The sequence below is a fragment of the Cygnus atratus genome, chromosome 2, assembly GCF_013377495.2.
Source record: "Cygnus atratus isolate AKBS03 ecotype Queensland, Australia chromosome 2, CAtr_DNAZoo_HiC_assembly, whole genome shotgun sequence".
NCBI lineage: Eukaryota > Metazoa > Chordata > Aves > Anseriformes > Anatidae > Cygnus > Cygnus atratus.
The window spans coordinates 6,046,016-6,068,286 of record NC_066363.1 but is presented as its reverse complement, the minus strand read 5'-3'; the positions used below and the strand labels follow the sequence as shown (position 1 = coordinate 6,068,286).

General features: G+C 39.4%; 1 protein-coding gene across 17 annotated transcripts in view; it reads right to left on the bottom strand.

Annotated features, from left to right (window-relative positions):
• The window catches only part of LOC118251891 (sodium channel protein type 5 subunit alpha-like), a 208,884-nt gene that overhangs the window by 126,438 nt on the left and 60,175 nt on the right, over positions 1–22,271 (bottom strand). For all 17 annotated transcript variants that reach the window (XM_050709327.1, XM_050709322.1, XM_050709330.1 and 14 more), the window contains 2 exons: positions 19,100–19,330; positions 3,400–3,463 (listed from right to left, as the gene is read on the bottom strand). In XM_050709327.1, coding sequence (XP_050565284.1) covers positions 3,400–3,463; positions 19,100–19,330 — 295 coding nt within the window. The remainder of the gene's footprint in view (positions 1–3,399; positions 3,464–19,099; positions 19,331–22,271) is intronic.

The window sequence follows — 22,271 nt, the reverse complement described above, 5'->3', positions numbered from 1 at the left end:
GATCTTTACTGGATCTTCCTCAGGGCTTAAAATAAGGTGTTCAAAATTGGATGAGATGCTAGTCTGGGAATTAAATTGAAAGGCAGATTTATAGAAGAATTTGTAATCCCTTTGAAAATAAAAGTAGTTGAGCTTTCTCCATTTATTTTAACCAAATCAAATAAAAGAAGCTGAAATTGCAAGGAGAACCAACTTGGATAAATCCCAGTGCAGCCACATCTAAAAGTACCAAATTAACCCTGAAACACATCTAAAAACATAAATAATTCTGCAAATACACTACACTTTTTTTTTTCATTAAAAGAGCCTTACTGCTATAGCACTACTTCCAGTGTCTGACCAATCTGTGACACATCTCAGAGCAGAGGATTTTTCCATTAATGTCGTGCTCTGAATGTGCTTGTTGTGAAACACCGAGCATGCGTCACATTCACTCTGAGCCAAAGAACATCTTTGATCACAATCATTTGATTTTCTCTCTACTCCAAACATTACTTTTTGTTTCCATTGGACTCTTTATTCCTCTTAAACACAAATAAAAGTCTAGCAGCACATCATGGGGAAAAAATGCAGTTGGATAAACAATACAAACACAACACAATTTCTATTTGATTAAGTGAACAAAAATAAAATTTCAGAAATCCTGGGTAAAGTTTCTGAGGCATCACATGGGAAACCCCACAGACAGGTTAGTCCTTGTCCAACCAAGGAATATGCCTTCTCCCCAACATTCCTACCACATCTATGCAATGTGATTTTTAACATAACTCCTCAAGGTTGCTTGAACATACCTTAAAACATAAACCAAGATTTTTTTCTTCCATCTGCCAGGTATTGTACTGGAGACATGTTTGCTGCTTCTGAGTGACATCCATTTATTTAAATCCCTTCTGAACCAGAATCAATATTAGCTAGATCCATTACCTCCTGCTTTATTGGCAGTTTGGGTGCTTGTTCAGAAAACAGTCCCTCCTAGTAATGTAATAAAGCCCCCACCTTAGAGATAATTAGGTTGTCTGTGATACAGCATGCACTGATGATCATTTCCCTGCTGATTTTGGCCTGCTGCTCCAGCTCAGGTTGCAGTCTCCATCACTAAACTCTCTTACATCAGACCATCTGAGTCTCATCACCTAATAATTGCCATAGTAGATTTATTTAGTTTTTTTATTTTTTACTCTTCGATAATAACAGCAACCAGCCAAACCTCAGAGTGTCATTAACATGCTTTTAAAATGCACTAAAATGGTTTTGTCAATTACCTTGAGATTTAATATCCCAGCCACAGCACAGATATCCCTCACCGTAACAACAAATCCCTCCAGGAGCACACACATGGCACCACCCTTCCCTGCATTTCCTCTGGGTCCTCAGCATACCCCGGAGGCTAATAAATTCAAGCTATGTCAGAGTAAGGGCAGAAACAAGCTCCAAAAATGCTATGAACATTCAGACACAGTATTGCCAACTGTTTTCCCCTATTCTCCCTCTTGCCAGGTTCCAGACTTAGGCCCTTGTCATTAATTTCATTGCTGATAGAGAGGAGGACCATGATCTGATGCATCCACTCACTTTTCACTCACCTCCCCTGATTCTGTGGTGCAGACTATCCCAAAATGTCTCGCTTATTCAGATCTGCTCTTTTACTGTTGAATCTACTCACTCTTGGCTTTGACCATTGAAGGATTAAGGAAAAGGAGTCCTGCTCTGTTGGGTACATCGGCCTGCTAATGATAGTCTTTGTCCTAACAGGTGGGAATACAAAACTCTGCAGGTCCCTTGAGGCCTTAGGATAATGCCTAATTATCTCCATGTCTTTAAATAATGGGAGTGGATGACTGACAGGAACTCTGTGCAAGGTATAGGAGAGACACAATATTGCTATAGTGCAGAACATTTCTTGCTCAATATTATTGTCTGTTGCTTACAAAAGGCTGAAGTACACCAGTGTAGATAGATTGCAAAATCCTGGGATCCCCAGGAAATATCCCAATAGTCTTGGAGTCCAGCCTGAGCCTGAATAAATGCAATGTATTACAATCAACAAAGCACTTAATTAATGAATGCTGACATTGTACCTTCCTTGGAACAAACAAAGAGGAAAGCATGGCCCTGTGCCCAAAGAGTTTACAGTCTAAATTAGACTGGCAATACAGATCAGACATACAAAACATGCAGAGGCAAGGCTGACACTTCAGCTTTCCCTTTGTTTTTTGTAAATGCAGACATATATAGTGGCAGCAGAAAGTAAAGCATCTCTCTCCAGGACCCCATGGCTTTTCTCACTTTCCTGTCCACAAGCAAGTTTAGATTATATCTTCCCCACATCTTCTTGCTGTCTCCCCGTACATGCATGCCTCTTTTCACAATAAGCTCTTCCTAATTTAACACCCCCTCCATTTTTTTTTTAAGTCTTCCACAATTAGTTCTACCAGCTCAGAATATCCTCCTCCAAAAGTACATCACCTCAGATCCTCTCCTCACTTGACCTAAGTCATCCACCTCCTTGGTTTGAATACTCCCTCATATTTAGATCAAAAGCTAATCCATCCCACCACACTAAGGTCTCTATTCTTCTTTGTCATACAACTTCAAACACCCTACAGTCTCTGCATGGTTTTTAATGTCCTCTGCCCACACAAGATCCATCTCTCTCCATCCCAGATCAACTCTTCCGTTTCCATTAAGATCACAAGAACCTATCAAATAAAATCACACACCCAGACAATGCACTTACACCCTGAGGACTGGATGCAGAAGGAATCATTAGCGTCTACAGGTGGTAGGGCTATGAACGAAGTCCTTTATGCAGACTAGTAAACTAGTATAACACAGGAAATATTTGTGATTTCCTTGCTGTCTACATTGTAAGAAAATGAAGTATTTGCAGTCTCTAAGCATATCATGTACAAATGTACATCACAACTTAAAACTGAGTACCCTCCCACCTCCAAAGCATGTTATTTTGGCAACTACCATTTGTGGGTTTGTTTATCTCCCTTTGCCAAAAGCCAAGAATTTGTCATCAGTCTAGATCTCTCTAGCTTTTCTGTTTCCATTCATCTTTCATTTCCCTTAAAATATTCTCCACTCAGTCAAAGTGTTACTTAGCTTTCACTATTTTTTACAGAGAAAGTTAAACATATTGAAAAAGAACTGTAATAAGGCCCCTAACAATTTTAGACCTAAATAAGTGACACACACACAAACATCTCCTCCCTGCAGGTCAGAAAATAGTATTACCATGCACAATATTGTCAATATCCTCTCCCCTACTACTACTGACACAAGGAATTTGAAATATCTACTTTGTGCTGGTGAAAAGTGAAGGAACTGAAAGAACTGAAGGAAATATAAAAACAAAAACACAAACAGAAGGGAAGCCATTTAATTACTTACCCAGCATCAGTGCTATTGCCACACAGTAATACATCTTCTGTACCATTTTTTATGAAGTAGTTAACTGCAACAGAATTAGAGAAACAGCTTTTTAACAAGTACATTCTAGGAGTGATAACATTCACAAATATTATTCACCAACTAACACATTCAACTGGCACAGTAACTGAGGAAAGAATGGCATATTTTGCTTTGTTTTGATAATTTTAACTTTTATGAATTGTAAAAACAAAGATATTTTTTCAAAGCTCTTTAAACATTTGGTGCTTATATTCCAAACCTGACCAGTGCAATAGGGTAGCAGTAGGCAGTAGTGAGCAAAGTTTGAAGGAAACATCATCTAGCCATGTGGCTGCTGTAAGTACGAACGATGTTACTGGATTCAGTATAGCAATGCCTAATGAAACTAATCCATAAGTTTGCCCATTTGGACTCTGTGTTGATGAGATATATATTAATTAAAGTTTGTGATAACAAATCCTGACTCATAGGTTAAAATGCAACTTTGATACGAGTCAAAATGTAATAACACTGACACAGCAGCCCATTCCCCCAGTCTGGTGAATTTTGTTCAGGAGAGAAAATACACATTATAAAGCAAAAGAAATTGAAAAATGTGCACCGTTAAAGATCAGACAAACAAGGAAGTATTCATAAAGACAAATATTTATCAATGCAGTCATCTGTAATGCCAATGGAGAGACAGACACTTCTCAAGGGAGACTCAGAGGAGCACGCTAAATTTAAGTGCTCTGCATCATTCCCTCGTTGACTATCAATGAGACTTAAGGAAATTAGCATCCCCAGGCTAATGAGAGCCTTTCTGTACACACTCCCTCTCCTATCCCCAGTCAACAAATAGTCTAAAATTCAGAGAAACAGAACAGGAGGCCAACATCTCAAAAGGATAAGCAAAATCAGTTTTCAAGAGAGAGCCTGAAAAGAAGAGATGTTCTAAGGAGAATCTCTAAAACCTGACTGGCAGCATAGAAGAAGGGATAAAAGCATTGGTCTTGCATCATAAATGCAAAACAGAGGCCAGCAGCTGACTGAGGGAGGGTGAGTATACTGGTGTGTTTTGTTGCAGCAGCGAGGATGGATTCCCTGTTGACACAAGACATGATGGTGGCAGCCTTACATAACATCTGTTTGCAAGCAAAGGGGCCTCTGCAGATGATGCTCTGAAGAGGTTCTTCATTATAGGTTAACCTAACCCCCTGTTGTGAAATGCTTTAAAAATCAAGAGTGACAGCTTATCGAGTCAGGCTATGCAAAGAATGCTCAATGGCTCAAGCCACTGAACAGATGTGCTGTGGCTTTCTCAGTAAGCTGCGAGCAGGGGAAAAGCCCTGCCCTGCTGCATGCCAAGAGAGAATTACTGTCCATGAGCTTTGTGGTTATGAGGGCACGTGATGGTGTTCACAAGTTATCAGAGCATATATCCTGCTCAGACTATATGCTTTTTGGCTTTGTCGTACATTTGGGCTTTCGACAGAAACATCTTGACTGACAGCAACACCACAGTGATCAACATGGTTAAGGAGCTGTGAAAAAATCACCAGAAAAGCAGGAAGGATGCGGGTTCATACATCTCTTTTCACCCTCCACTTCTGCTGGTGAAACACCTACTGTTCTCAGGATAGATGGTATCTTATTTGTTACATATACAGTTAGTGACACAAACCGTCTGTGATATGGAGGAAACACAGCACATCCATGAAATAAGAGACAGACAAACAACTACAGAGGTTCTGCACCTTACTAGTAAGTGATATTGCTACACAGGATACCTTGAACTTTGCAAACATGCACAGCTCCCTAGGAATTGCAACCTTTCATACCGCAAATGCTAGGACCAGGAGGACCACAGATCTGTCACTATACATTGACCAGTTTCTTCAAGGTATGACTGAAGCCCTGAAGACCAAAGCAACACCTCCTGCTCAGCTGAACCAGAAGGTGAGAACAGAGTCAGAGCACAGAAATAAGGAGCAAAGCGAGAGTGTGTGCAAACAAGATGTTTAAAACCTCAAGAAGACACAAAATTCTGTTGTGACTTAAACATTTACATTTCTAAAACAAGCAATACAGTTGGTGCCAAAGAGCGATATGAAATGCATGCTGAGGAATCAGTGTGTAGACGCGGCTAGGAGTGGAATCTTCACGACGGGATCTGCAACTGTGCAATGGAGCATCACCACTACTGTGCCAAACTTCCTGAAGAAGAGCTGAATTACCGATTCCCTACTGATAAATGAAGGGGGGATTAGAGTATTATGCCTGAGGAGACAAATTGCTGTATTATCAAACAGGCACACAACAATCAATTTGTCATTCAAAGCAAGTTGGTTTGGATTTCGATCAAACAGGCCATGCAATCAGAGGTCTTTAAGAAGCAAGCAGTCATCTCTCTTGCTCTTAAGAACAAACCACCTTGGTATCACATTAGCCTGCGGCTGCAGCTTTCTATCACTTAACTCTAACGTGAACAAAACACCAAAAAACTCCTTTTTCATTTGCAGTAGATGTTTATCTCTGAAAGGCAGACTGCTTGAACTGATAAACACCTTATGAAAACATGACTTTTTCATTGTCTTAGAAGATTCAAACTAATCTTTGTTTTTTGTCAGCTTTATCATGGAAAAGTTTCTACCTATCAATGGGGAACACAACAGGAAAATAAAACTGACAACCTCCATACTATATATATACATATCCAGTTTAAAGTAAAATCAAGCCAAAACAATAACATTTTCACACTTGCTTGTGTGTAAATAAAGTATATCCAACATGCCATTTTCTCCAAAGGATCTCTTTTTTTTCCCCTTCCAGCTTTACTAAAATATTGATGTTAGAGTTATAGTGTGTATTATGTTTTTTAGGAAGTTTCCTACAGGAATTTCCAGAACTACTTGGTTATTTTAAAATAATAAAATAAATTATCAGAATAACACTCGCTTAGTATCTGTTTCTTCTTGGCCGCACATTATTTACTCCATTGGTGCCAGATAAACATCTATTTTTAAATAATACAGAACATTTCCTGTCAGCACTTAGCAGTCAAAAATTCAATAGAAACATGTTTTCCAACAACCAGATGCTATTTTCTCCAAAACATATGCACATTTGTATCAACTCTGAGCCTTATAAAAACATACTAAGACCCCATAATTCCCATTGCTCCTAACATAGTATTACTTGTGCTACGCTGCTTCTGCTGCCAATAAATAGGTGCACTATGAACCCCTGTGTTGGTGTTGTCTTCCTTGACTTGCATTTTAGGGGTGCTGAGTTCAACAAATCAAACCTGTAAAAGTGAGTGCTCACAAGCAGCTTATTACCTTCTTATAGAGTTTTGTCTGCCTACAAAGGAAAATGTGATACTGGCAACTGCTTCAGCCAAGGTGGCTCAAGCACCATGAATTGCTGTGTACTGGGGTGATGAAGCTCGTGCTGCCATAACCTCACTGCAACTGGTAGTAAAGACAGTTAGAGAGAGTAGAGGTTTTCTTCCATCTACTATGGATAGCATCTCTTGGCATAGGCTTTATCAAACATTAACACAAATGTTGTACCAAAGAGTTCCTCTAGTCTATTCCCCTAACTGTTTTGAGGAAAGGGTTGATAACAAATATTACACAGCTGCTATATGTTACATTATTATTTGGTAGACTACTGACGGTTGTCTTTAGATCTGACACTGGGCCCAGAGAACAGAGCATCGTGACTATGGAGTGGGGTAATGTCTGCTCTTCTCCGCCACCAGCAAAGGTGATGACCCTAGTTTTACAGTTACAGCTGTATGCAGACAGTGAGCAAATACACAAAATCCTCTAGATTTTTGCAGTGCCTTCCTTCTAAAATTGATTCCTCTAACTTCTCATCTTTTCTGCTGTTTTATTCTACACTTTCTCCAATTTACCAATCTTTCAGGTTTCCACTTTGCTCTCTTCCACACCAGGCAGTTCTAATGGAGCAAATATTCACAATGGCTCCACCTGTCAGGCAAACAAAAGAAAAAGAAAAAAAAGCCAAACTTCCCATAAAATTCCTCAACAAGACAATTAATTCTAATTAAAATTATGCTCCATCTTATACCTTCTACATCTATGTCACACCACTTAGCAGAAAGCTGCCGTGTAGAAAGCCCTCTGCAATTCTGTGTAGAAGGATGGGAAAAGTTTCCAGTTGGAAAAAAATTAATAAGGTTAGACTCAGCTTAGAAAACATGCTTCCCAAGCCCACCTTCTGTTCCTTATTTGAAGATCCAGCTAAAATAATATTTTGATTTCTTTTACCGCAAAGTCATTGGGATTTGAAAAAAATATATATGTTATCACACTTGCGTAAAGAGCAGCATTCAAATATCATTAGTCACTGCCCAGAGTAGAGTCCTCTGGCTGACTTTCTAACAAAAACTTGAGAGAGGTGTCTGTTATCTTGGACTATTTATTGCAGCCACACGGGTACACGCTGGTTGGAGACTTTCTCCTTTTGCTACGGCTGGCATGGAGCACTGACAGCCAACAAATGTCCAGATCCAAATTTAAAATGCAATTCAGAAAGCCCCATCACCTTATAGTTGTGATACGTGACACAGAAACAAAATAGATAACACCCCCTCCTCGCCCTTTCGCCCACCGGCACAAACACACTGTACCTCCTGGCAATACATAATAATTAAAATGAATCCTTGCTGCACTTGCTGTGTGCACACTGTGTCACACACGGTGAAGTCTCTAATAAATGAAATTGAGTTTGAAGATGAAAAACATGCCTCTCACAAAAGCGATGGAACAAGCCGTATTAAGGGTATTATTAGGGAAGAATGCTTGGGAATAAATGGCACTGCCAGACAGTTCTTCCCTGCTAAAAGGGGTTGCAAATAATTATAATAATGAGGTACTCTCCTGTCACTCACCCCATGACAGGGGATCTGATTGTCTTCCTCTCTCCCCTGGCATTTGCTGCTGTCGGTCCTTCTGTTAGGCTTTGCAAGCTCGCAGATGCTCTCCTCTCCCTTCTTGCTTCCCACCCTTCCCATCCTCTTGTCTTGTGCACCTGCTTCTGGTCCATCTCTCTCCTTCCACTTCACCCCTCATCATCTTTAAGGACATTTTCAAAATTTCAGTTAGAAAAGGAACAGGAGGAGCTAATTGTGAGGATGTTAGAGGGGGCAGAGTCTAAGCAGCCAACTTTTTTTGAGGGTCTTATATACAGCACTGCCTTACATATGAGTTTAGGTTAACTACAGCCCTGGAACAGCCCTGACTCCAGGGGCTTCTCTGGGCATGAGCCATCCTGCAGGAGATATGGAGGGGCTGGGACAAGGTTGTAGAAAACCACAAAACAAGGTGCTGGGAGGAAAGTGGACCCCTTAAGCTCGAGAGTCACTGGTAAGCTCCTATCGTCAGTGCTTCCCCCCAGTGCCTGACACAAGCCAAAAAAGCAATTTCCCAGCCAGGGCTCCACCGTCTCCATAAGGTAAAAAATAATTCATCCAATTTTGATAGGGCAGCTTTTACTCTCTTTGAGAAAAAGCCACTAAAGATATCAATCAAGCCCTCTCCTAAATGGCTCCTGTGCACTACTAAGAGGCTCTGAAAACCTCAAAGATCCACAGCGCTGCACGGTCCAAGAGAAGGAAAAGCAAATCAGGAGCATTTGGAGCTGCGGGCCAGAAGGGAGCGGAGAATTTACACATTCCACCAAGGCTGTCAAATTGGCTTGGGGACCATGCCAAGCCCATGAGCATTTTGAGCAAGGTGAGACAGGAGACAAGGACCAGCAATAAATATGTGTGCTGGCTATAATGATCTTCAGATCACCTCCTTCTGTGCCTCTGTGTCTGGTCAGCCATGCAGACCCAACACTTGGAGTTGTAGGCTGCACAGTACACAACTAAAAGCATATTTAATGCCACTTGTTTAAACAAGCGCTTCACATGAACAGGCAGCAAAACGCTGAAGTGTGGTTTCTGGAAGTTTTGTAGAGGGTTGTTTTGTTGTGTTTTATATATACAGATATATATATATTTCACACAAAGGAATTCAAATCAAAAGCTGCTACAAGGACTGAATGCATTTGTGATTACAGACAGATGCAAAAAAAAAAAAAAAGAAAAAAAAAGAAGAAAATACTCCCGCTTGTACTGTGATAAAGAAAACATGAATTGTCTCAAGAACTGACTAAGAGACAGGAAACAAAGATTAAAGATGAAAAGTCAAGGTGCAGAATCTCTGAAGGCTAATAGAGGGCTGTGTCTGCACTGGTTTACTACATTTGTAAGTACAGTGAAAAGAGAGGGTGAGCAGAGCTGAGGAAATCTACTGACGGCACAGTATTTTCCAGGTAACTCTAGTCCAAGCCAGGACTGAATGAGGAACACTATAGAGGCCCGTCCTGCTAGGAAAATGAGTGAAAAAAAGCAAAGTCAGATATTGTGTTATCAGAATGTGATGTAAAGCAAAGGAGAAAATCTCACCCATTCATAACATTGTCAAGTTTTAAATTCCCTAATTCCCTGTATCAGCTCCGGTAAGAGATACGGATTATTTATTTATTTATTTATTTTTTATAGGAACCCTTAGCCAACATTTTTACCTAATTTGAAGCTGGGATCAAAGAAAAATGTGGTAGTGAGATGCAGGAGGAAAGGGATGCAGTGCCATACAAGAAAAAATATGCCAATTTATTAACCAGTGTCTTCTGTCATCCAGAAGTCAGAGCACAGCATTGCTTTCAGTAGGGCAACTGCTGAACTGTAGGGTATTGAGAAGTGGGTGAAAGTAACAAGAATGACTGGGAAAACTTCAATAAGATGAGCTATTGAAAAAAATTGAGGTCTTTTATCTTACAAAGGGGGGTGACAATCAGAGTCAAATATAGCACGCATTCTGGAAAATAAGAACAGGGATCTTTGTGTACTCCTGGACACAGAATGTGATAATAATGTTTTTTTTTTTTTTTTTTTTTTTTGCCCTAAGAAAATGGGGGAAGAATCAAAAACAAAGATAAAGGAATTTTTTTTTTTTCACCGAACTTGTCATTTCAACTGCTAAAGGTACTGCCACAACCTGTCCCTGTAGCCAAAACATTCAAAGACAGATTAGTTGCTTACATAGATAAGGATATCTGGAATTATAATAGTTATTACAAAATTAGAAAAATGTCTATACTCTGGACTGTACTAATTTCTTCTGGAACATGTGGGGCTGCTCTGTGCCACAGCCAGGTGCTGCACCAGGTAAACCAAGGTCAGATTGAGCCTGGCAATTCCCTTATTCCATCTCTACCTCTCTTGGCTGAATTCAGTGTTGATGGAAAGTACAGGAGAAAATATTTCCTAATGCTTAAAACCAGTGTGATACAGGAAGGCAGTACTGCAAGCCATTCTCTGGTGGTGAGTTCATGCTGCACCTGGACTGACTGCTCAGAGTTAAAAGCAGGAGCTATCTCTTGCCCTTGCAAGACTCATTATTGCTGAACCTGCAGCAAGCAGAAGTCCACGGAGAGGCTCCGAAGGGCAGGGCACAGACGAGGTCCTTTTGAACAGCGCTCTGTGAGTCAAGTGTATATCACTTCGGTAGTTTATGAACAATTTGAAGGTGCAGGAAAACTCCCAAAATATTTAGGTTTAATCTTCTGTGGCAGATCTTTCCCCTAGCAGATCTCTCTGTGAGCGGTAATAATGCAGTGATGAGAGCAAAAGAAATGTATCTGGGGGGCAAATCCTCATGTTTAAAATTTGTTCTGAGACCAAGAACTTGCTCTTTCACCACAAGGTCAAAAAATAATGCTACTGAATTTTCAGGAAGAGGCTGTATTGGGTACAACAGTACCAGCTCCCATGTTTCTCTGATCCTTGTACTTCTTCCACTGGGCTTTTCTTTTTCTATGTAGCTTAAAACGTTAAAGTGCACAGGTACAATACCCATGTTGGTAACACATCATTGCATTAATGTTTGAGCATTTAAGCTATTTATCAAAAGATCCGCAGCACCTGAACAAAGCCACAATATTTACAGTTAACGGCAGAGTAACGCAAGTAGCTTCCCCACTGACAAGCACAGCCTGAAAGCCCAGAGAGGTTCTTTGTCTTAATCATTGGTTCACACACAATCATACATAATAAAACACCTCTTCCAGTCTCAACCTGATTTATTGCTTCCCTCTTTTCTCCCACCTCCATAATTACTCATCCAACACTCACTGTCTTCTATTACCACCTCAGACAACACCTCAAACATTTCAGCTCTCCCCAAACTTGCTACATCTATTATCTGGCTTGGACATCATTATTTTCTATACTCGTCACACAGTTTCAGAATATCTTTTCATACAGCTCCATTTCAGTCGTTCTGAGAGCAAAAATGAAGCAACTCATCAGGCAGAACTAATAACTAGGCACAGAAGTTGGATAAAACATGTATGTAGACACACATCTATATAAACATCTTTTTTTTTATTATTATTCACATGTATACACCTAAACATCCATGCCCATTTATTTAATAGTGCATTTAATAGTGCACTTATGAGTGCATCTCATTCAGATTACTTACTGGATGCAATTGGGAGATGCAAAGACAAAAGACCTAAACTTAATATATTTATGTATCTTTCTAAATACAGAACCCAAAGCAACCATGACTTTTCCAGGTGTAACTGGAGGTGATAGATATTGTATTAAACTTTATCTGGATTATTATTATTACTATTATTAAAGATTTCTTTTTTCTCAAACTTTCATTAACTACACAGTTTGACTTCAGAAGGAGAGAAAAAACACTGCCATGAAATGAATGTGAGAAAGTAGTCTGGAAGAAAAAAGCACCATCCCTAAAAAGTTGATTTTTAAGCTATAAAAATGGCAGTTGACTCCTCCCACCAGAAGTTTAATAAATCTTTATCAAACCTTTTTATTATTATTATTTCAACATCCTGGGCAGAATGACCTAAAAGAAATGTGTTGTTTTTATTTATTTATTTATTATTATTATTTTACTTTAGAAGATACTGATTTTGAGGGAAATCATATATAGCACATTTTGAAAACAAGATCCTTTCAAAGCCTCTTTGGCTTTGAAAAAAAGTGGGGTACTTAGTTTAAAGAAAAAGAACACACTGAATATTGAGACAAGCACTTCAAGAGTGATTTAATAACATTTTTGCTACATTTTAAGGTTTTCTTTCTTAAGTGTTTTTTCTTGGTTCAGTACTCAAACAGCCCTGCTCTACAAAAGAACACTCTATTTAAACTCAGGTTTCAAGTTACTACTCACTGATTAGTCAATAATCCATTTTACTAATGGAATACATAAATTACATTAAAGTTCCTACACTCATCAGCAATGTGAATCAACTACATTCAGTCCATTGGTACATCTTTTACTCTGCCTAAGCCAGTGACACATCTGACTTCATATAACTTTCAATGCAGTCATGGATTCATAAAGCTTCTCTTCATAAAATACATCTTTAATTTTAATACCACAACCTAAGGCTTTTGAGCATGCTATTTGCAGCTACTTTCCTAGAAATCTTTACAAGAATTGGAATTAATATGGTAGGTTTTCAGTCACCTGCTATTTCTAAACCGTTACCTCTCCTAAAGATAACTGACAGCACAATAATTTTAGTATTGATACATTGATCACATATTTTTCATGTTGCCATGGATGTAAACTATCGCTATTTTGTACTTTTTTTTATCTATTTAATTTTTATACATGACCACTGCTGCATCTACAACTTCAGATTCTCATGTTTATTATTATTAATGTCTACAAATAATCCTATTTGGGCTTATTGATTGCAGTCCCTTACCAAATCTTGAAATGCAAATATGAAAAATAAAATTACATACTAATAGCCAGTGTTCTCCTAGATAATCTAGCTGTCTCCATTTTAATTTTGAGCAGAATTTATCTTCGGCATTTGACATCAAGATTTTTTAGCCTAATTCTATCTGTGCTCAACTGGCCCTCATCCCATACTGCTCTCATACAAAAAAAAATAGTCCTATGGAGGAGGCTGGGAGTCCTGATGAATTACTTCAGCCTTATTCTTCCTTTTTCTTTCTAGCTTTGGAAGAGTAAGCATCACTTATTGGAGGCAAAATCAGACTGGAATAACTTCTCTGATAAGAAAGGTCAGAAGAAGCCTTCTTCTTAGAGGTCGGTGCATAAATTGTGAAGACCTATAGTCATTCCAATTAGTAGAAAGAATGGGAAACTCCTCCTGTTTATCATGAAATAGACATGCCCATTGAAAGGCAGATTTTGAACCTGCATTTTCACTGTGAGGAAAGGAGGGACTAATCAGTTATCTCACTCTACTATGACCACTGTGCCCAGTAGCTAAGCTGAGAAACCAGCTGCACCTGCAGTAATTTAGGTGAAGTTTCCCTCATAGAATTAAGCTTATAAAAACAATGATCAAGAAAGTTCCCTTCTTGATAGTCAGACCCGAAATAGTCAGTTGTATCCTAGAACTTAGTAATTGGTGAATGTTGAACCTTAGAATTGGTGAAAGAAAACTCTCTGTGAATTTTCCCAGATAATCCCAATGCATAAGGGCTCTGTCTCTTGCTTTCCTAAGTTGCCTGGCTTCTCCTTCAGTTGCAGTAGCCACTGAAATGATGGAATTAACAAGCAAAGTGTTGGATGGAAAGGCAGGAAATCCTTAATCCTTATGGGATTTAGTTTATAAGATCCTTTCATGGCAGATGCACAATAACAGGAAAGAGCCCAGCAGCTCTCAGTGATGTTAGCAACCTTGCACATGAAAGAAGAGCAGGGCTCAGCCATCCCTGGGTTGCAGCCAAGGATGGAGAATAGAAGCAGTGTAGGATCAACAAGCTCATCCAAGAAAGGTTAAGTAACAGGAAAAGGGCCAAAAGGGGAGGTGGAAGGGACTGACTTGTTATGGATCTATTAGGCACAAAAACAGACCAATTTATTTATTTAATTTTTGGTTCAAATTTAGGGAAAAAAAAAAAAAAAAACATTTTTCTTCTGCCACCGGAGTTCCTGCCACAACCAATAGTGGTGCTGGTTTGCTGCCTTTACTGGTGGTGGAGGCAGAAACAGGGGTAGCAGAGGTGTAGAGCAGCATCTGCACCATCAGCCAAGATGGTCATGGTGACCACAACAATGTAGTAGGAAAGAACACAGTCTTGAGTGTATAGCTCAGGGCTGGAGTCCCTGTATCAGGGGGACAAAGTGGATACATCCACAAGGATCAAACAAAAATTAGGCATTACCATGTAAATGTGGTTAAGCCAATGATGATCCAAAGTTATTTTTATAAATTATTTCCCCATTTATTGGAAAAAAAAAAAAAAAAGCATTGCAAAGACAGACGAGAATATTCCCTGCCTGGGGGTTGAGAGCAGCTAAGGGTAGAGGATACAATTCAGTCCACATACAAAATCAGTTTGGAATAAAAAGGGCAGAGCTAAATCTATCCCAGGCCTTCTAGAAAACCAAAATATCTTCTGCACCAAGTGCCTATGCCTATTAACTAACCACAGTTAAGCTAAAATGGTCTTGGAAAGACTGAAAACTGAGTTCTTATATTTCTTTTCTAAAGATAAAGTCTAAATGACTAACTATTTTAGCTATTTCCTCTGCAACACCAGACAATTGCTAACTGTATCGCCCTTTCAAGGGGATCCACTCACTTTGTTTTTCCATTCATGCAAAAAAGGTTCATAAGGCACAAGGAGAGGCTGATGCTATTTCAGAGGTTTCCCATTGTCCTCTGAAACATTAAAACCTCTCTCAAAGAATCCAGAGCAAACTTTTGCTCTCTGAGAGCAGAGCTCTCATACCACCCCTTTTGATTCTTCATTTTGGTGTCCTGATGAACGAATTAACAATTCATTTTTCCATTTACGAGTGTTTTTAATTGCTGCATTTGTTTACATACTTCTTTTTTTAAAAAAAGTATTATCATGAATCTCTTCAGGCTTCTGCTTTCCGTGTTTTTAGATTACTGTTCCTGATTCAAACTAAGTGACTCAGCTGCATTGGTTTTAAAGTCTCCAATGAGCTTTTGTAATTGTTTTTGCTTCCTTTGAATGAACTTTACTATCTCAACATGTTGGCCAATTTTCTTCTCTAATTCTTCCCCAAAATAAACACTGACACTACTCTGTTTCTTAATGTATTCTTCTTTTTATTTAATTTGGTCTGCCTACACTCTAATTTAACCGTATGTATTGCTTAATTCCATAAAGTACTTGAAATTCGGACTGTTATTAAATTGTGGTCAGTACTACTCTGTTAAACAGTCACTTCATTTCACCATAATACTTACGCAAAATGGAATATAAAGCAATATCCCTTCTAGTTACAAAGTGAGCCAGTCCTTCAATTTTGGAATTGCTTTGACATAATTATCAACATTAAATGAAAATCCTACTTAATATTGTTCTTCTTAGTCTTATTGCTGAGCCACCTTCTCCAGCTTCTCGAGGAATTTTTACTCTGAGGTTAGTACGTTCTTCCTATAAATCTACTTTTCTTCCAGTTCTTCAGTGGCCCTTGGCACTGACTCAACATTTCAACTATTTAAATATGTCTTGTCCATCCATCTTAACTGACAGTTGTTTGCCATAGTCCACTGTCTTTATTTTCCTATATTATGAAAACATTAAAACATTCATTTATATTATTATTGCTTACTATTAATACTGCATGGTCAAAGTTTATTTCACTTTAATCCTTTATCTCACCAAGTCAATTAACCTTGTAATAGGTCAATCTACTTTAGTGGTAATAAGTATAGTTTCCTGACCATATTACCCATTGCTGGATTTACCAAATGGATTTACATGAGTGTCTCTCCCCTTCCCCATATCAGACCCACACAAATAAATTTGCCCATGGCATGCTGCAGCAGCTGTGCAATTCCTTCCATTTAAAGCAATGCTGCAGCTGGCCTTGACAGTAACTATATTTTTTATAGAGACTACCAGTGGTGCATTTACCCTACTTCCACTCCCAGAGAACCATAGTATCTTCACAGCTCCAATGTCATCCCTTCACCTTTATTACAGGGTTTTAAAATTCCAGCCATCAACTCTTTTGTCTCTTGAGACCTTTATGAGAGAGGGAGAGAATCACCTCACACAGATGCCAGTTATCTGTGGGTGTAGGACCCATGAGGTGCCTTAATACACCGGAGTCGCAGAGAATCATCGAATGGTTTGGGTTGGGAGGAACCTTAAAGCCCATCTAATCCCAACCCCCTGCCATGGGGAGGGACCCCTCCCACCAGCCCAGGCTGCCCCCAGCCCCATCCAGCCTGGCCTTGGGCACTGCCAGGGATGGGGCAGCCACAGCTCCTCTGGGCAGCCTGGGACAGGCCTCACTGCCCTCTGAGTGAAGAATTTCTTCCTTATATCTAATCTAAATATACCCTTTTTTAGTTTAAAGCCATTTCCCCTTGTCCTATCCTTATACCCCCTGACATAGAGTCCCTCCTCAGCTCTCCTGCAGCCCCCTTTAGGCCCTGGCAGGCCGCTGTGAGGTCTCCCCGGAGCCTTCTCTTCTCCAGGCTGAACAACCCCAGCTCCCTCAGACTGTCTCTGTAGAAGGGGTGCCCTGGACTCAGCCCAGATGCAGGACCTTGCACTTGGCCTTGTTGAACCTCATGATGTTCGCACAGGCCCACCTCTCAGGCCTGTCCAGGTCCCTCTGGCTAGCACCCCTTCCCTCCAGTGTGACAACCGCACCACACAGCCTGGCGTCATCAGCAAACTGGCTGAGAGTGCACTCAATTTCACTGTCCATGTCACCAACAAAGATGTTAAATAGTGCTGGTCCCAGTACTGACCCCTGAGGAACATCACTTTTTACTGATCTCTACCTGGACATTATGCTGTTGACTGCAACTCTTTCAGTGCAACCATCCAGCCAGTTCCTTACGCACTGAGGGCTCCATCCATCAAATCCACGTCTCTCCAATTTAGAGATGAGGATATCATGGGGGACAGCGTCAAATGCTTTGCACAAGTCTAGATAGATCATGTTAGTCGCTCTTCCCCTCTCCACCAATGCTGTAACCCCATTGTAGAAGGCCACCAGATTTGTCAGGCATGATCTACCCTTAGTGAAGCCATGTTGGCTGCCACCGACCACCTCCATATCTTTCTCATGCCACAAGCTGGAAGCGTGGAGAGCATGGGTGGGAAAACATGTCAGCAGACTCATTACCAGCCAGCATAGGTCCAGTGTGGTTTAGTAGCTCTGGCACACAGCTCTTTCTCCTTTCAGCTGGTGGAAGGGACATTGAGGGCACACATAACCTGACAACCAAGGTCAGCCCTGAAGATGACCCTCGTTTAGCCAGAGCATTGCGTATGCCCTTCCTTAATGCTTTATCAAGCACATTATGCATTAACAATACCAATACTGAGCTTTTTATTCTTTGAATTAAAGCTTACTAACACCACTCCTTCCAAGGCTGCTTAGAATGCAGGGAAAGGAACTGAGCAGAAAGGCCAGAAGTCACCCATGTGGAATGACAGGACTGCCCTTGGCTCAGTCCCTGAACCACATAACGTAGTTGAAGAGCCATACAATTCTGAGAAGCAAGGCTGGGTTGGAGACAACCTTGTGCCAGTTCAACAGAGCCCTGGATCAAGCCAGACAACTGCCCTGAACCTGACTTAGGGGTGAGGAATGATGACTGTAGGGCCTGTACAGTCAGAGCAGAGGGACCCCATGACTCTGTGTTACTTCCCGCCAACCACACTTCTAGTTAGCAAGTTGACTATGTGTTTCAGTCTTCTCAAAATAAATAAAATACCAAAGGTCACTGATCACAAGCTCCTTGCAAGGCATATTTGTCTGTTTGCTTCCTTCTCTCAAAAGCATCACCGAATTTTCTCAGATGCGAGCCAATGTCCACTGCAGTCACTGGGGACTCTCTGGTGTCTCAGAGGGTCTTGGTGCAGGCCCAGCTAATAGCTGGGCTCCTTGTTTACATTCTGAAGTTTATTTACATGAAATGCCTTTTTTTAAATGTTAATAAATGAGTTCGGTGAACCTATTTCATTGTAATTCAAAGTCTAGCAGACTGTAGAGTATTAAAAATTGCTTTGGCCTAGAAAACAAGCCTTTTGATAATAAACATCAGAGCACCAGATACTGCAGGATGGCCCAAACCATGTAATGAGTTCAGGCCCTAATAGCATGAGATTTCCTTAAAATAATGCTCCTGGGATTTTTCAGTGTAATAAATACTGAACTGCTCTGCTTTGCTTTTTGATTTTTAAGACTTTTAGTTCAAATTTTCAAGTTTTGCCAGAAAATGTTAGTGCTATAAATTGTCTTAAAGAAACAGCATGCAAAATAGACCCCCACACACACAGCTGAAATTTCCACTTGATCACCTGATTCCAGAAAGGAAGCTTTACGAAAAAAGTCATGAGACACCCTAAAACTGTGAAAATCACCAATGATGTGACCAGGCACTTAGTCTGCATCAGGAAAGCACTAAAAAACTTTCAGCATGAATTGTGAATGTACAACAGAAAATTCTACCTAGATCTTTCCAAACCACGTCAACTTTGTGAAGAGGCAGTAGACACATGACACTGCATTTGCAGTATGAATTCACATATCAGTTTTGATGAATATGATAATAAATAAATAAAACGGATAACAGAGTAAAGAAAAGTGTTTACCTGGATCATTAAGAAATTCCTCCGAGCTGTTCCACGTTCTACCATCCAAGTACAATGTGCCATTGGTGAAGTTAAACACGGTGTAGTCCCTGACACACTTGTGTCGCAAGTTGCCCATAAAGAGCTGGAGGCCTATGAGGGCAAAGACACTCAAGCAGAAAACGGTCAGGATCATCACATCAGCAAGTTTCTTAACAGACTGGATAAGTGCACCTACAATGGTCTTCAGTCCTAGGGAGATAAAAGCCAAGAGTTTATAGGTTGAGAGGCTGAAACACGTGTGCAGATAGCTACTTTTTATGATGAAAATCTGCATGGAAGGGAAAATTGGAAGGGTTTCTACTACATGTTTGTAATTTGACGGCAGAAACAGGAGACAAGTGATCACTATGAACATTTAGTTTGGCCTACTTTTATCTGGACAAAACTCTTGGTGTTAATGTTACAAGAACACTCATTCAAAAATAGAAGGAAATAACTGGATGAAGGAACAGTGAGAAACAAAAACAAAATCTAGTCATGGATAAAAGAAAATACAGAAAAGTCTTTTACATTTTCATGGAGCTGCAGTAAAGGTTGTAAAGCCTAAATCCCATTGACTTTTGAGAATGTGAATTAATTTTAAATCAGTCGGGTGATTGATAACTTTATCCCTCACATAAACAGATGAAGAGCTATGAAAATGTTATATATTGCCTGATTATTTTATATTTTTAGTGCCAAATTCTGCTCACTGTCCTCATATGAATAATTCCTCTGCCTTCAATTCATATGCTTAAAACAAGCAGAATTTGGGATTAGAAGTAAACCAAATAATATGGGCAATCACATAAACCCAGTGGAAACTATTTGAGTAAAACAACCCAAGGCTCCAACAATACCTGGGTAAAGTTAATCATTTTATAATATATTGCCAATGTAGATAAATCATCTTATTATAAACACCAAAGGCCTGAGTAACGCAAACTGGCTCTTGTGTTATTTCACCCCATAACACTAGATTCAGATTATTACTCTGTAAGTATATATATATAAATAATTATACTGTTTTCCCAAAATATATCGCTTGCTTTTGAAGTGTTCCTGAAGGGTTCAGCAATATTTGAGCTAGTTGAACATTACGTGAATATGACACAACCCACTCTTTTTTAAATAGACTGTTCTTCTAAATCTTGTATCTTTTAGTTGGACATTAATATCAACTGCACAATGGTAGCAATTTTGTTGTTTCTTCACTGCTTATATGTAATACTCAATAAGTATTAATCAGTGCTTCTGATAATCAGTGTCACCGGTATGGGAACAGTAAGAGAAATTGAGTTAAATGGAAAAATAGAAAATGCAAAAAGGAAACAGGAGGAATTCTCCCGGGAAATACTCAGAAGCATGCTGATTTGCTCACTGAATATGAACATACACATTAAATCTCAGCTCCCTGGAATTCCACCCCAAGAGTTTGGCAGCAATGAAGGTTGAGTTAGTGCTTTATAATTTAAAATAATGTAAAAAATGTACTTGAGGATGCGTAGGAAGGCAAAATAGGCTTTTGGTCTTGCTTAAAATTCTGTAGATAAAGTAAGGGGGAAATCATACCTCCTTAAAGGAGGATGAGCTGCTAGAATAGCACCAAGGTCCTAGCAGACTAAAACTTTCAGTGCTGTATAGCAGTATTGCTGTTAGGTTAACCTGTGAATTATATTAATTACTATAAAATGGCCTTCCAACCAAATGATACTGAACCGTCAGGTGGAGTAGCCCTCTTTCTTCACTAAATATTCTGTTTGCCTCTTCAAAGCTATTTTTTGGCACAGTAAAAAGGAAGAGGCTATAAATTTTCCTCTTATACACAAGAATAAGCCAAAAAAATATTGTAGTACAAACATGAGGCAAAAGCTGGATAGTCTTGGGATCTGCGTTCCTCATCAGAAACAGATTTTGAAAATGAGGTGAGTTCTATTCAGGAATCTAGATAAAGCTTAGCTTTGAACTTTTTCAGTTTGCTAATAGATTTGATTACCAATTTTGATGCCTAAATGAAAAGCATAGCTTTTCTGATAATCTAGCCTTGGGTAAACTTTATACCTGAAGTGAAATTGGTTTTAGTTGTAGCCCTATTCTGAAGGACTTCCTCGGGTCCTGTAAAGCCTGGTCTTAAAAATGGGGTAGGGAAAGAGGAATGTGATTTATAAATACAATAGGTTTTTTTTTTATACTTCATCTAATATTCTGATTTTTTCTCAGTCATACTTATCATAGGCTGCCCTTTGAATGCACAGATGTTTCTTCCCTGAAGCCAGGGAAACTTGGGAAATCCAAATGTAAACTGAATTTCAAAGAAGGGAAAACAGCCAAACCACAAATTATTTTACTTCAGTACCCCCTGTGAAATCACTGCAGCACATTCATTTGTTTGTTTGACACAAATACAAGCTTGGAGACTGCATTTGTATTGCTTACATACACTAATTAATCTTACTCACATGAGCAAGGACAATGGGATTCCTAATGTAAACAGGGATAACATTAGGAAGCATGACCTACAAAATCCTAGTCACCAGAAAAGACTACCTGTTTTCAAATTCAGGCCCCAGTACTGTTAATTCCAAGGTCATTTCATGAAACGTGTTTTTCTCAGTTTACCTACTGGGGTTTTAAATAGAAAAGTAACTCTATGCTGTTAGATTTATAAGTTCGTTCCTTGCAAGTATCAAATAATTTCTTTATGAGAGGGCTTTCTGCTTTACCTTCTTTTTTTCTTTTTCTTTTTCTTTTTAATAGAATATAGACTTCTGAACAGTCTAAGAAAATAATGCTTTGTTAATACAATTGCTGTAATTAAAGACCACTTAAAAATAACTTGTACTCTGCCTTCTGGAACTTTGTTGCAGCTGTCCAGGAAAATCATTTCAGGAGTTGTATACTTACAGTCTAACTATGTTACGTTCTCACCCTTTAAAAAGAAAATTGCCCAGAAAGTTTAAGTAGCATCCATTGAGTGGCTTGGCACAATTCACTGCTAAGCAAAGTGTTTAAATCACCATTCATTTAAACTTTCTGTGCCTGGTAAATGGAAGGGCTAAGGGGAAATAAGGACACCCAGAACCTCTTGCAGGTGCTCTGCATTTCTCTGAATCAATCCCTGTGTTTTGTAAAAGCAATGCTAGATGTATTC